Source organism: Peromyscus californicus, unplaced genomic scaffold (genome assembly GCF_007827085.1).
Source record: "Peromyscus californicus insignis strain IS unplaced genomic scaffold, ASM782708v3 Scaffold_20__1_contigs__length_68692818, whole genome shotgun sequence".
Lineage (NCBI taxonomy): Eukaryota > Metazoa > Chordata > Mammalia > Rodentia > Cricetidae > Peromyscus > Peromyscus californicus.
The window spans coordinates 63,452,841-63,468,537 of record NW_026294503.1 but is presented as its reverse complement, the minus strand read 5'-3'; the positions used below and the strand labels follow the sequence as shown (position 1 = coordinate 63,468,537).

Below are 15,697 nucleotides of genomic sequence, written 5' to 3'. Positions count from 1 at the left end.
CTGCTCCTAACTGTAACGCCAGTTCCAGGAGGCCTGGTACCCTCACACAGACACACATGCAGGCAAAAGACCAATGCACGCAAAAATAAAAATAAATCATGAAGAAAGTTGTATTTAAAAAAGAATAATGTATTGATTCTGCTGCAGAGGGTAGTGGTAGTCAACAACTAGAGTACTGTCTGGATCCTCCGTCTACGTTTGTAACAGCAAAGCACTCAGGTTTCAAGAAAGAAGTCTCCGAGGTTTGGGAAGAGGCCCCTCCTGGGATCACAGAGTGTGGGAGATGACGTGAGCCGCTTCAATGATGTTGTAAGTGGTTGGAGGCTTTCCGTCCCCTGACGGGGCAGGTGCAGGCAGCTGGGGCAGGTTGCTTCTATGGTTCACGATGAAGAGCGGGTTCAGCTGGCTCAGCACCTCGTCGCTCACAGAGATGCCGTCCAGGTACTGTTTGAGCATCTCCCTCAGCTTCCCGCTGATGTCAAGCAACTGCCCTCGTCTGTGCTCCAGACTCAGGACCTCCAGTTTCACCTTGTTGTATCTCTTCCAGAAGTTCTCCATCCCTGAATAGTCCACCATAACCTGAGAGTGGAGACAGGACGGAGGGATGTGACGGTCCCCTTTGGCAGATGCTGCCCAGCCCCCACCTGCCCCTTCCTTTACCTTGGCAAGCTCCTCAGTGAGCTCTTCTGGATTCTCTTTCTCCACCTCCTCCTGCTCCTGGGGAGTCAATACTGAGGAATAGAAAGGCAGCACCTTTTCTTCCTCTGTTTCAAATTTCCTACATATTTCAGCAAGCTTAAGGATTTTTTCACCCTGTTGGGAGTATGAAGAGATGTCTTAGGAAAAACAAGATAGTCCCCCTGCTTGAGCCCAGGAAAGCAGCTCGGTCAGTAGGAAGCCCGCCCGGTTGATGCAGCGCCTGGCACGGGCCAAGCACTAGCCCAGCATTTCACATTCTTACCACAAATGCAGCTATTACTTCTTTTTCTTTTCGGTTAAGAAAGGCATTTACGAGCGGGGGTGGGGGGTGGGAGGTGGTGGTGGTGGTGCATGTCTTTAATCTCAGCCCTCAGGAGGCAGAGCCAGGTGGATCTCTGTGAGTTCAAGGCCAGCCTGGTCTACAGATCGAGATCCAGGACAGGCACCAAAGCTACACAGAGAAACCCTGTCTCGAAAAACTAGAAAAAAGAAAGGCATTTACTGGGGACGAGGAAACACATGCAGCAGACACACAGAGGGGGAGCTGGGGAAGCTGGAAAGTCCTGTCCCTTCTGGAGGCCTGGTTATAAAGCTCTGAAGAGTCTTCCTTCCCTACTTTAGAGCTGGTCAGTTGGAAGCAGATAGGAGGGTTGATTGGTCTGCAACCATGTGTGACATGTCCTGAGCAGGCCTTGAACTTCTTGAGCTAGGTGCCCTGCTGGTGGGACACAAAAGCTGCCAGGCTTTTCTCTCAAGTCTGGAGGTTGAGGAAGAAGTGACCATCTTGAAAGTTCACCACCGTTATTACCTAGCTGTGGCTCCTCCTCTCCCTATCTGTCTGCCTACCGGGAAGTCTGTCCAACTCTTGGTCTCTTGTCATTCTCTGGCTCCCATCTCAGAGGTCACCCTAACTGCTCTTAGGGTGTTTGGGGGCGATGACCACTGCTCTTAGCTGCTTTTAGCTGACCAAAGGTTGATATTGGGGGTCAGCCTAAGAGGACTCTGTCCAAGGGGCCATAATAAAACTTAACCAATGGTAATGATCCAGAGCATAAGACAGCCATTTAGTGACAGTGTCTGTCTTTGGAGCATGTCATACGACTGCAAGTGCCATCTTGAGGAGTCAGTAGTCTCAAAAGAAATCTGTAGATTAGGTCCCAAAATGATATTGTCTTCAGAAGAAATCCAGAGACAAGCCCCCCAAAATGATGTAGTCTAGAAATAATACAGTCCAGGGGTCTTGATTTCCTCTGCCAGTTAAAGAATTAAAGGCAGAAAAAATCTGAAGCACAGCAGAGCAGGTAGCAGCAGAGAGATCTTAAGCTTCCGGGCTGCATGCAGAATCACCAGTTGGAAGACAGCGGCGTTTACTGGGGCGTGAGGAAACATTCATGCATCAGACACACAGAGAAAAAGACTCTCTGCAAAGCAAAGTGGGGACTCAGGAAGCTGAAGAATCCCTGTTCATTTCAAAAAGAGAATAGAATTAAAAGAAAAGCTAACACAGACATCCACCACTTGATGGAGGAGGAGGAGGGAGCCCCGCCCCATGTCTCCCCGAATCCCTTTCGCCTCCAGCCAGGTTTCTTGGTTTGTCCCCTTTACCTTCTCCACGACCTTTTTCAGGCCCTTGAGGGCGGCATTGCTCTCCAGGGTGAGTTTGACTAAGTTCTCCTGAGACTTGCCCCGAGCCTGCATCCGTTGGGCCTTAAGTTTCCGAAGCTGTACGTGGACCAGCTCCTTGTCGGTGCGGATACACTGGTTCTGCCATTCACCTTCACGGCCGTAGGCTACGATCTTCCCTTTCAAGGCAGCGATGGCCTCCTAGAGGGACAGCAGGGGCCACTGACAGTGGGTAGACTAGGGGCTAAGAGCAGAGTCTGTCTTCTTGACCCAACCAGCGAGACCCCCAAAAGAACACGCGAGACACCGGGAAGTGTCTCCTGTTGAGCGCTGACCTGCAGCTTCTGGATTTTCTTCATCTGCATTTCAATCTCTTTGGAGCTTTTCTCATCCTTCACCTTCAGAGTCTCAAAGGCGACCTTCCGGTCCTCCGTGGCTTCGGTATAGTTCTTGAGTGCGTCCTGGAACCTTCTCCACAGATCCTCCACTATGTTCTCCAGTTGTAGACGAAGAAAGTGCTTCTCTTCCAAATTCTAGGAAATGTATCCCAAATACCAACTGCTTAGAGTTACCCTCGGAGTGCCCGTTCACCCCCACCAGCAGCCTTACCCTCAGGGACTGTGGGGAGCAGCGTTTAGTGAATTACGTTCCGAGGGCAGTGCATGATGACCTGGACAGGAGAGTGTGGGCATGGGCCCAGCTCCATGAGAATAATGCCAACTGGAAACAGAATGAGGAGATGGGAGGTGGTGGCGGATCTCTGTGAGTTCGAGGACAGCCTGGTCTACAGAGCGAGTTCTAGGACAGGCTTCAAAGCTACACAGAGAAACCCTGTCTCAGAAAAAAACAAAACAAACAAAAACAGACAAACAAACAAACAACAAAAACAAAAAAAGAATAAGGCCCCGTGTTCCAAATCTCTCTCTCTCTGTTTTGCGAGACAAGGTTTCTCTATGTAGCCTTGGCTGTCCTGGAACTTACTCTGTAGACCAGGTTGGCCTCGAACTCGAGAGAGATCCGTTTGCCACTACCTCCTACCTTCATAGTGCTGGGATTAAAGGTATGCACCATCACCACCACCTGACTTTTTAAAGGGAAACTGATAGTTGGGATTTTCATGTGAAATCTGATTTTCAATTTTCACATGTAGGAAATTACTCAACTTGTAAATAAAATAAAACACTGACTAACGTAAAAGCAAGGGTTGGGGGTGGAGCTTAGAGTGCCTGCCTAGCATTGAATCGGGTTGGATATGAGGGTGCATGCCTGTCACCCCACTCGGGTGGTGGAGGCAGGAGGATCAGAAGTTTAAGGTAACAGCCGGGTGGTGGTGGTGCACCCCTTTAATCCCAGCACTCGGGAGGCAGAGGCAGGTGGATCTCTGTGAGTTCGAGGCCAGCCTGGGCTAAGGAAGATGCAGTCTCAAAAGTAAGTTAATTGATAACCAAGAATTCTATACCCAAACTTCTGCATGCTGACTAGACTGCAAACTATGATGGAAAGATGGAATTATGGATCAAAATTCTACTGACCTAGATTGTCCTGAACCAATCACAAACCAGCAGTGGAATCAAGTTGCTCATGTGGCTACTCTGGGTCTTTGTTTCATCTACAACTCAAAAGGACAAAGCCAGATGATCTCTTGGTTTTTTGTTGTTGGTCATGGTGGTGATTTTTTTGTTTGTTTAGTTTTTCTGTTTTTTTGTTTTTGTTTTTTGGGGGTTTTTTTTTGAGACAGGGTTTCTCTGTGTAGCTTTGGAACCTGTCCTGGAACTCATTCTGTAGTCCAGGCTGGCCTCGAGCTCACAGAGATCCTCCTGCCTCTGCCTCCCGAGTGCTGGGATTAAAGGCGTGCGCCACCACCGCCCGGCTGTTTTTCTGTTTTTTGTTTTGGCCTAAAATACATTCTCAGAATGTTTTAGACCAGTCCTGCCTCCCAAGCAGTTTTCACAAGATCACAAAGAAGCATGGGGCCCCCTCAGGGCAACAGACTTTTATTGACTGTTGGCTTTGGGGATCTCATCCAGCTCAGCTTGCCCTGAACAGTTTCCGTCATGTCTCTCCAGATCCCATCCTTCCTTTCTCCCCCTGTACCTTGTTTTTCAGATCATCCCACATGCTCTGGAACTCTAGCTTGCTCTCATACTCAGAATCTATATAGTTCTGCTCCATGGCCATGAAGACATCCTGTAGGTAGTGAATTTCTTTCTCATGCTGGTCAATGATTGTCTTCCTATAGGAGACATGATGGATACAGCATGTAGACCAAAAATAACAAAGAAATCTGTACTGTAACTACGAGTGGACAGGTGTGGTGGCACACTCCATTAGTCCCAGCACTTGGGAGCCAGAGGCAGGCAAATATCTGTGAGTTAGAGGGTAGCCTGGTCTATATAATGTGTTCCAAGCCAGCCAGGGATACACAGTGAGGCTTTGCCTTAAAAAACAAAACCAAAACTATGGATGGTACAAACTTTTAGGCACTGGCAGGCAGGGAGGGGAAGTTTTGGTTTGTCTTTTTTTCTTTTTTTTCCCAGAAAGAATATTTTGATTTTTGAATAGGTAATACCTTCATATGATACAAAAACAAAAATGTAAGTTTATAGTGAAATATCTCTCCCATCCCTATGTACTGCTAGATGGATAGAATTTTGATAGTTGGAATTAGGAGGTACAGACAAGGACCTGGCAGGGGTCAAGGTAAGCTAAGGCTGTAAGATTAAACCCAGACTCATGTACAAGGAACTCTGGACCCTCTCTGCCTGGGATTATGAATAGGAAGGAGGCTCCTTGGTACTCGGGATGGGCTCTGGGAACTCCCCTGGATCCAGTCTCTTGACTCTCTGGCCCCGTACCTTTCTGTCTCAAACTCTTTCGTTAGGACCTCCAGCTCCATGTTGTAATTTTCCTCCAGGAGGCTGAGACGGCGTCGTTGCAGGGTCAAGAGCTGGTCAACGTTGTGTAAGTGGCTGCGGAGAGCATGGGCATACTGCTCTTCGGCTTCCGTCAAGTCCTTAGCCAAAGACTAGGCAGAAGGAAGAGAATTACTGTTCTGGCCAAGTGGCATCCGAGAGACAGTAAAAATGGGTTCAGGGAGCTGAGGAGATGGATCCGTTGGGTCCTCAGCACCCACAGAAGAAGTCTGGTATGACGGCACTCCTGTAATCCTGGGTTTAGGGAAGTAGAGAGGAGGGGTCCTAGGTCGTAATGACCAGCCAGCCTACCCAATTTGGTGAATGAGCTCCAATCTCAAAATGTAAGGTGGAGAGCAAGTGAAGGAGACGCTTGATGACAACTTCTGGCCTACACATACATATACACACACACACACACACACACACACACACACACACACACACACACACACACACACAGCCATCTGGCTAGGTGGATGGCACAATGGCATTTTCCTCTTATTTCCTAATGGATTTAGGAATGCTGGTTCTCCTATTCAATCTTTAAAAATTAAAATCTACTTATGATTTGTGTGTACGTATGCATGTCTTTCTAGTTCATGTTATTGTGTACTGTAGGTGCCCCAGGAGGCCAGAAGAGACCAGAGGTCCTCAGATTTCCTGGAATGAGAGCTACAAGCAGTTGTGAGGTACCTGCCGTGTGTACTAGAACTCAAACCCAGGTCCTCTGAAAGAACCGTAAGAGCCGTCTCTCCAGCCCCTTCCATTGAGACTTGATGCAAAGCAAGAATGACATCTGGAAGTGTGGGGACCAGTCCTGGTGGCGCACGCCTTTATTCCTACCACTCAGGAGGCAGAGACAGGTGGATCTCTGTGAGTTCACTGCCAGCTTGGTCCACACTAGGAGTTCTAGGCCAGCCAGGGATACAGCATAAGACCCTGTCTTAAAAAAAAAAAAAAAATAGCTGGAGAGCTGGTGCAGCAATTAGGAGGGCTTCCAGAGGACTAGGGTTTGATGCCCAGCACCCACAGGGAGGCCCACAACTAACTCCAGTTCCAGGGGATCCAATGCCCTTTTCATGGGCGTTGCATGTATATGGTGTACTTAACATGTATGCAGACACTCACAGAGATCAAATGAAAATATTTTTTTTTCCTAAAGAAGTGTGAAGTGGTTCCAGGACAGGTTCCAAAGCTACACAGAGAAACCCTGTCTCAAAAAGCCAAAAAAAAAAAAAAAAAAGTGAAGCGAGCCAGCGTCTTGTGGATCACTTTTTTTTTTTTTTTTTTTTTTGGCTTTTTCGAGACAGGGTTTCTCTGTGTAGCTTTGCACCTTTCCTGGAACTCACTCTGTAACCCAGGCTGACCTCGAACTCAGAGATCCGCCTGCCTCTGCCTCCCAAGTGCTGGGATTAAAGGCGTGCGCCACCACCGCCCGGCTGGATCACAAACATTTACATTGATGGAGCGACCATTAAAGCCAGGTATCCGTGGAGAACTGGATGTCTGAGGGCAGAAAATAACTTGAACCTAATTTGTCTTCTTATATAAATTAGTAAGGTAGCCATGGTAATGCACACCCATAATACCAGGGCACTGAGGCAGGAGCATTGTAAATTCCCTGGACTACATAATGAGTTTGAAGCCTGCTTGGGTACTTAACAAGGTGTGTGTGTGTGTGTGCGCGCGTGTGTGTGTGTGTGTGTGTGTGTGTGTGTGTGTGTGTGTGCACGTGTGCATGTGTATGTGCTGAAACAGTATCTCACTACGTAGCTCTATTTGGCCTAGAACTAACTATGCAAACCAAGCTGGCCTCCAACTCACAGGGATCTGTCTGCCTCTGCCTCCCTAGAGCTCGGATTAAAGGTGTGCGCCACCACAGGCAGCAAAAACATTTTCCAGGGATGTATCTCAGTGGCAGAATGTTTGCCTAGCATGGATGAGGCCCAGAGTTCTATCACTGCACTAGACAAAAAGCAAGGGAGCTATGGAAGACCAGTCAAGCCGTGTCAGAGTGACTTGGGGGCCACTGGGAAGTGGCTTCTTGTGGCACACTACATTGCAGAGACAGGTACACTCCCATCCTGCAGTCTTCTGCAATGGGATTCTGTCATTCCTCATTTGGATAGTGACACATGCTTACAATGCCAGCATTTGGGAGGAAGGAAGATTGGGAGCTTGGGCGCACGGAAGCTGGGGAGACGACTTAGAGGTTGAGAGCATTTGCTATGGAAGTCAGGTGCCTCCCAACTGCCTGTAACTATCTCCAAGGGATCTGACACCCTCCTCTGGCATCTGTGGGCATTTGCACTCACATGCACATCCCCCCCCATACATACACACATACATACATACACACACACACACACACACACACACTCGACATATACACATAATTTAAAAATAGTATTTTTTAAAAAGATCATGAGTTTGAAGCCACCAAGACGCATCTCAAGAGAAAGGCCAGAAAGAAAAAGGAAGATGGGAGAGTGGGAGGGAAGGAGGACAGGAGAAGAGTTCTCTTTCCACCTCCTTGAACTTGAGTGAGTTTATGATTACCGGAATCCACAGAGGAGGTGAAGAGGACAGTTGGACTGGGCCGGTTCTGACACCGCCCTTCCTCTGGCCTGCCAGCTTCCCTTTCCCGCCTCTTGGAATGCCTGTTCCTGGGAATGCTTCCTCCAGGAACTGAGCCCGCGTGCTGTGAGAAACCCAGAGCGCAGGGAGAGGTCATGTGAATTCTAGTCAACGGCTTAGCCGAGCTCCTGGCTGACAGCTGGATGGAGTCCAGTCAGGCCGAGGTGACTGACTGACAGGCTGTTCTTGCCTATGGAGGACAGTTGCCACGGGGCTAAGGATGTGTTGTGTAGCTTTCCTGGAGAACAGGGACAAATATCCACTCTCCCCAGAAGAGATAGAGACAGACTAATGATACCACTACAGTCCACCTTGGTGAACCGGTTAATTTATTGCGGTTACTTACAGGTGCTGGGTGATGGCTAACAAACCACGTCGTTGAGCTCCACAGCTTAGCTGGTCTGAGGGTCCTCTCCCTAACAGTCATCTCTACCTGTACAACTTCAGGGAGGAGCCTTGTGAATCTTTGTTTTTGTTTTTGTTTTTTGGTTTTTTGAGACAAGGTTTCTCTTCTGGCTGTCCTGGAACTCGCTCTGTAGACCAGGCTGGCCATGAACTCACAGAGATCCATCTGCCTCTACCTCCCGAGAGCTGGGATTAAAAGGTGTGCGCCACCACTGCCCAGCTAACACTTGGGAGCCAGAGGCAGGAATATTGCCATCAATTTCAAGATCAGTCTGGACTCAAAAAAAAAAAAAAAAAAGGAGGGTGGGCTAATGACTTAGTTGACAAAGTTCCTGCCCCAGAACCCACACAAAGACCCCCAGGGCTGGTGGTACACCTATAACCCCAGTGCTGGGATAGGGAGTGAAGATCGCCACTCATTCATGGTGGATACCTGAAGCTCATTGGCCAGCCAGCCTAGCCCAATTGAGGAGCTTCAGGTCCAGTGAGACTGTCTCAAAGAAGAAAGTGCTCATTTTGACAGCATATATACCAGAACTGGAATAATACAGCAAAGATTAACATGACCCCGAGCAAGGGGGACATGCAAAATTGTGAAGTTGCTTTTTTTTTTTTCCTTAAAACAGGGTCTCACTACAATAGAGTCCTACCTAGCTTGGAACTTGCTATGTAGACCAGGTTGGCCCCAAACTCAGAGATCCTTCGGCCTCTGCTCTGATTAAAAGCATGTGACACCAGGCCTAGATGACTTCTTTTAATGATTGTTTTAGATTTATTTCATGAGTGTTTGCATATTATGTGTGTGTACCGTGTGTGTGCCTGGTGACCTTACAGGTCGGGAGAGAGCACCAGATCTCCTGGAGTTACAGATGGTAGGCCACCATATGGATGCTGGGAATCGAACCTGGGTCCTCTACAAGAACAAGTGCTCTTTGCTGCTGAGCCTCTCTCCTGCCCAAGTGTAGCGTATTCTAAAAACAAAACGATGGACCATAGTTAAGGAAAGGCACTTGGCAGCAACCTCTGGCATGTGTACATACGACACACACACCAGATCCAAAACCTTCCAGGGCTGGATGTGTGACTCAGTGGCGAAGTGCTTATCTAGCATGTAAAAGGTGTTGGGTTTGCTCCCCAGCACTGGGGGTGGGGGGTGGGTGGGAAGCCTGGTGTTAAAGAGATGGCTCAGAGGTTAAGAGCTCTTCCAGAGGACCCAGGTTCAATTCCCAGCACCCACATGGCAGCTCACAGATCTCTGTAACTCCAGTTCCAGGGATCAGACACCCTCACACAGACACGCAGGCAAACAAACCACCCTCCAATGCACATGAAATAGGAATAAATTAATCATTTTAAAGAGAGAGAGGGAAAACGCCTTACTTAAGCTGTAACCTTGAACGTGAAGCTGCCCGGGTCTGCAGAAACCCTGCCCTTTAAGGCTAAGGCAGAAGGGAAGGTGTGTCTTCTCCAGGGGAGATGCCAATGTGGCAGTGGGCATCGCTGTTACTGTGGAGTTTTGTTTGAGAAGAAAAGACTAAAGAAGGATCGGCAAACAGGTCAAAGGTGGATTTAAAAAGGGATAACAAGGGCTTGATTATGAATGTCTGCACTTGGAGGCAGAGGCTTGTGGCGCTCTCTGGGTTTGAGGCTAGCCTGATCTAAATAGTGAGTTCCAGGCCAGTGAGGGCCCTGTCTCAAAAAACAAAAAGGGACTGCAGCTCTCTCTTCCCTGGTGCTACTTTAAGACAGCTGCCACTTCCTGTGTGAATCTTGGTTCCCCTCGGATCTTTAGTGAAGCCTGAGATTTAAAAAAAAAGGAGCAGCATAGTTGGGCAGGAGTGGCCTGTACCTTTTTGTTTTTTTGTTTTTGTTTTTGTTTTTCAAGACAGGGTTTCTCTGTGTAGTTTTTGTGCCTGTCCTGGAACTTGCTCTGTAGCCCAGGCTGGCCTCGAACTCACAGAGATCCACCTGCCTCTGCCTCCCGAGTGCTGGGATTAAAGATGTTCAGTGTTGCCGGGCGGTGGTGGCGCATGCCTTTAATCCCAGCACTCGGGAGGCAGAGCCAGGCGGATCTCTGTGAGTTCGAGGCCAGCCTGGGCTACCAAGTGAGTCCCAGGAAAGGCGCAAAGCTACACAGAGAAACCCTGTCTCGAAAAACAAAAAAAAACAAAAAAAAAAACAACAAAAAAAAGATGTTCAGTGTATGCCACCACCGCCCGGGTTTTTTTTTTTTTTTTTTGGACCTGCACCTTTAATACCAGTACGCAGATGGATCTCTGAGTTCAAGGCCAGCCTGGTCTACAGAGTGAGTTCCAGGACAGCCAAGGCTACACAGAGAAACCGAGTCTCGAAAGATGGGGGGGTCGGTGTGTGTGGGCGGAAAGGACCAAGAAATTCCTCCAGCGAGAGTCAGCCCAGTCTGTCAGAACTAAGCAGAAACGCAGAGGCGTCAATAGTTTGTGGAGAAGGTTTGAGAGCCAGACTCGGATGCCCAGCCTTGGTCATGAGAGCATCAAGAAAACCAAACACATGGGGCCCTGTAAGTTCCTGGTCCACAGTGTCAAGGAGCTGGAAGTGCTGTCCGTGTCTAACAAATCTCACTGCGCTGAGACTGTTCATGTGTCCTCCCAGAATCCCAAAGCCGTGGGGGAAAGGGCAGTATGGGAAAGGGAAGCATGGGAAAGGGCAGCATGGAGGCCATCAAGTCACCAGTCCCAAAGCCGGCAGCACAGTGAAGAAATGGCTCACGTGCACATTTCTTTGTACTTAAATGAAACCACAAAAACTTAAAGAGTGGGAGGTGGGGATGTACAAGGCCACGGAGATGGTTAAACCCACATATGGGGGAGGGAGAGAGCGGGCTCCACAGAGTTGTCCTCTGACCTCCATGGCATGGACAGCCACACACATCATCCACAGGGTTTTTTGTAAAGTATATCAAAAATCCTTTAAAAGATGAGAGTGATTCAAAAACTTCTTAAGAGCATAAGGATGGGCCCCACTGATGGTACCTGCCAATAATTCCAGTGCCTGGGAGGCCGAAATGGGAGGGCTGCTGATTGACATCTAGCCTGGGCTACACAAGTCTGTTTCTATCTTCTTCTCCCTTCCAAAAGAGCATCAGGATTCCGGCTGATTGGTTTTGAAATCCAGAACTGCCCTGACCTACGGAGGCTTCCCAGCCTTATCCAGGGCTACTCAAGCTGCATCAAGGAGGCCAAACTGGTTGAATGAAACAGCAGAATAAGAGCCAAAATACCGATACCTTGCCAGGCTCAGGGGCGCAAGCCTTCAAACCCTGGAATCTGGGAGGCAGAGGCAGGTGGATCGCTGTGAGTTTGAGGCCAGCCTGGGCTACATAGCAAGTTTCAGGCCAGCCAGAGCTACAGAGTGAGACCCTTCACAAAAAAAATACCCACACTCTAGTCCTAGCCCTCTGACTAGTGCCTGGCAACCCTGGCCAGGTCGCCCCCCCCCCCTCTGGAACTGAGCCTTCTGGTGCTGATATAAAGGCTGGGACTAGGGCTGGAGAGATGGCTCAGTGGTTAAGAGCACTGGCTGTTCTTCCAGAAGTCCCAAGTTCAATTCCCAGCAACCACATGATGGCTCACAACCATCTATAATGAGATCTGGTGCCCTCTTCTGGTGTGCAGACGTACATGCAGGCAGAACACTGTGTACATAATAAATAAATAAATCGTTTAAAAAAAAAAAGAATCTGTAATCATTAAAAAAAAAGGCTGGGACTAAGTTTAAGTTGCTGGTGTGCTGTTTCACAACTTTAGAGCTCTACATTACTTGTTTGGTGCAGCAAACGACCAAGGAGAGTCGTTCCTCTAAGGAAGCAGAGGATGGTGACAGCTCAAAATCTCGTTTCTTGTTTGACAACAATTAGAACCAAGAAGCTAGATTTCTCAGAGCCCACGCCTTGTGAAGGCTTAAAGCCCAGTTAGGTAGATCTGGCTGTGCAGCCCACACCTGCGATACCAGAAGTGGAGGCAGGAGAGTGAGGAGTTCAAGTTCTTCCTCAGTTACATCATGAGTCTGGGACCAGTACAGGGAGACATAACCTTGTCCTACAAAACCAATATTAATTCACTAGGCACACCCCACTCAGGTCTGGGGAGCCATCCTCAAGCATTCTTGGGAGAAAGCCATACCTTGATGACACTGTCTTTGCAGTCCACCACGCGTTCAAACGTTTGGCTGAGGATCTCGATGTCTTTGTGAAGCTCTCTGGTCTTGACTTCCCTAAGGACAGTTCTCCACTGCGTGTTAATCTTATTAAGATTCAGGGCGCTGTTGTGTTCTTCCTTGGCCAGCTTGTCCTGTGTGAGGAATAAACACATCCGTTTCAGCCAAGGGTCTACCACACTACAGTGGATACCACCCTGAAAAATACCAGCCCTTGTGTTTTTTGAAGTTAAGTACCAAAGATCTTGGCAACCGATACCCAGGGGCTCCTGATTGTGTTTTTTTCGATGAGTTTCCTTCAAGGTGAAACGTCAAAGTAGACTTTCTAATGACCCCCCACTCCACACAGAACATCAGAAATTTCAAGACAGCTGAATTTGGACACTTGACAGCATCTACTGTCCTCATTCTGGAGCTCAGTTGATACTCCGAGCTCTATCCCCCGCTTCCATGCTTCACAGAGAACCCCCTAGGCCGAAAACAACGTTGCCTGTAACCCGTGTATTTTAGGACCAAGGACTTCGGAGGAGGCACGGGCGGGGTAAAAATGAGTGGGGCCACAAGGACCCAGGCAACGGCGACCCAGGCAGCGGCGCCAGCTCATGGGCGCTGGGTTTGGGCAAAACACACTGAAGACAAGCATCACCTTCAAGAACTGGGTGAGAAGCCTCTCTTTCTTCTTGGCCGCCTCCTCCTCTGCCAGCAACCTCTGCTGAAACAGAAGTAGCTGCTCCTCATCCGACAAGGGTGCCTTGGACTTTTTTCCTTTTTTAGGCATGGCTGGGCGGCGGACTGGGTCCAGGCAAAGAGCCTCTGCCTGCCGCCACGACCTACTTGTGAGAAATTAGAAGGAAAACGCTCCCATAGACAGGGACCTTCTGGAATTAAGGCAATGGAGCCTTAGACCTCAGTCCTCCGCCAAGAGAGCTCAGGCGGTCGGCGACACCCCGCTTGGGAGCGGAAAGATGCGTCTTGTCTCCTAGCAACAAGGACCTTCGCTAAGACCCGGCCCGCGTGAGAAATCCAGAGGCCTTATTTCGAAGCGCCCCCTGCACGCTGGAGGACCGCCGTCAGTTCTTGTGGAGAGGGCCTTTTAGCCCTCCCTTTTTTTAAAAAAAAAAGCCTTCAAATATTTTTTTTCTATTTTACCGTTTTATTTTGTGTATGTGCGTTTTGCCTGCATGTATGTCTGCATATATGGGCATTCCTGGTGCCTGTAGAGACCAGAAGAGGGTGTTGGATTCCTTGGAACTGGTCAAGACCACTTAACACACAATCTTTTTTTGTGGGTAGGTGTACCAGATTTTTTCTTTTGGGCTACCAACCAGCTCCCAAATCATGACACAGAGACTTACTATTAGTTTTGAATGCTCAGCCTTAGCTTAGGCTTGTTTCTGGCTAGCTCTTTTAACTTAACCTATTTTTCTTTATCTCCCTTTTGCCTCTAGTCTTTTTACCCTTTTTTATTCTATATGTCTTTCTTTCCTTCTTACTCCGTGGCTGGGTGGCTGGCCGCTGGCATCTCCCTCTCTCCTTCCTCTTTTCTCTTGTTCTTCCTGAGCCGAGCTTTCTCTCTCCTATTTATTCTCTCTGCCTGCCAGCCCCGCCTATCCCATCTCCTGCCTAGCTATTGGCCACCCAGCTCTTTGTTAGACCGATCAGGTGCCTTAGGCAGGCAAGGAGAAAGAAATGCAACCTATCTTTACATAATTAAACAAATGCAGCATAAACAAATGTAACACACCTTTACACAGTTAAAGTGATATTCTGCAGCATAAACAAATGTAACACACCTTTATACAATTAAACAAATTTGCAGCATAAACAAATGTAACACACCTTTACACAGTTAAAGTGATATTCTGCAGTATAAACAAATGTAACACACCTTTACACAATTAAACAAATTCGCAGCATAAACAAATGTAACACACCTTTACACAGTTAAAGCAATATTCTGCAGCATAAACAAATGTAACACATCTTTACACAGTTAAAATACTATTTCACAACAGGTGGGCCGGTGAGAAGGCTCAGTGGATGAGGGAGTTGCTGCCAAGCCTGGTGACCTGAGATCACAACCACCAGTAACTCCAGCTTAAGGAGATCAAAATCTAGCTTTCTGGCCTCAGTGGACACTGTACTGATGTGCACAAACACAGACATATGCATAACAATTTTTAAATCTTTTTAAAATGGTCTCCTTGAAGGTGGAGAGACAGCTCAGAGGACAAGGGACTGGCTGCTCTTGCAGAAGATCTGGGTTCAGTCCCCAGCACCCACATGGCAGCTCACAACTGACCATAACTCCAGTTCCAGAAGATCTGATTCCCACTTCTGACCTCTGTGGGCACCAGGTACAACACAGTGCACATACATACACACAGGCAAAACAGATGAATGTAAAACAAATAAATCTAAAAAATATTTTGAGACGGCATCTCATTGTGTAGTCCTGGATGACCAGAAACTCACTCTATAGACCAGGTTGGCCTCAGACTCATAAAAACCCATCTGCCTCTGCCTCCCCAGTGCTGGGATCAAAGGTATACATTACCACTTGCAGCTTAAAAAATTTTTCAAAGCCTACTTTTCAAGGGCAAAATTCTGTGGATAACAAAAAGAAATATAGCAGGGCATGCTTTCTCTTATATAAACACCCGCAGCCGAAGGAGCAACAAAGTTCTCAAGTCACACACTGCCACAGCTCAGGCAGTCAGGTGCGTTCTTCTCTCCATGTCCACACCTCAGCCTTCCAAGCTGGCTTGTTTTCCTGTTACATCCGTGAAGTATCTTTGCTTCACTCTGACTCATCCTGGAATTCTTTTCTGTGGTAAATGTACCCAAGAGGACCCGCAGCAGAAGTCCCTATGGCTTTGCTGGAGACTGCTCGGGCTGCGTTGCCGACATCATTGAGTCGTACTTCTTGCTGGCACTGACAGTGTCATTCTGAAAATTATATGAGATATTCAGAAAAACAAAGCTACAAAGACAGAAAATAGACAACAATTGCATCCCTAACTGCTGCTAACAAGAAGAGTAGGAGGTGGAGCCCTGGGGAATCGAGGTTGTTTAGACTGTCGTGAAGTTGAGTTCCTTTAATTGGATTAGTGTCCTTAGCAGACAAAGAGACTAGACTGGGAGATGGCTCAGTGCTTAAGAGCACTGGCTGCTCTTCCAGAGAACCCAGGTTCAATTCCCAGAACCTTCATGGGTGCTCCCAA

At 48.1% G+C, this 15,697-nt stretch overlaps 1 protein-coding gene and 1 non-coding gene across 4 annotated transcripts; one reads left to right on the top strand and one right to left on the bottom strand.

Moving 5' to 3' along the window:
• Positions 1-86: 86 nt before the first annotated feature.
• On the bottom strand, positions 87-13,446 carry Ccdc65 (coiled-coil domain containing 65). 3 transcript variants are annotated; one of them, XM_052748855.1, is made up of 8 exons: positions 13,120-13,443; positions 12,440-12,607; positions 5,178-5,347; positions 4,417-4,555; positions 2,658-2,855; positions 2,305-2,523; positions 661-813; positions 87-579 (listed from the first exon to the last, which is right to left on the bottom strand). In XM_052748855.1, exons 1-8 carry the CDS (start codon positions 13,249-13,251, stop codon positions 268-270), a joined length of 1,491 nt encoding a protein of 496 aa, XP_052604815.1. In that variant the 5' UTR covers positions 13,252-13,443; the 3' UTR covers positions 87-267. The 3 variants fall into 3 exon arrangements, with proteins under 3 accessions (XP_052604815.1, XP_052604816.1, XP_052604817.1); XM_052748856.1 differs by lacking the exons at positions 4,417-4,555; positions 5,178-5,347 and having other exon boundaries at positions 13,120-13,444; XM_052748857.1 differs by lacking the exons at positions 87-579; positions 661-813; positions 2,305-2,523; positions 4,417-4,555 and having other exon boundaries at positions 2,799-2,855; positions 13,120-13,446.
• On the top strand, positions 8,787-8,892 carry LOC128117290 (U6 spliceosomal RNA). The gene has a single exon (XR_008220772.1). It is a non-coding gene; the product is annotated as a U6 spliceosomal RNA (small nuclear RNA).
• Positions 13,447-15,697: the final 2,251 nt, after the last annotated feature.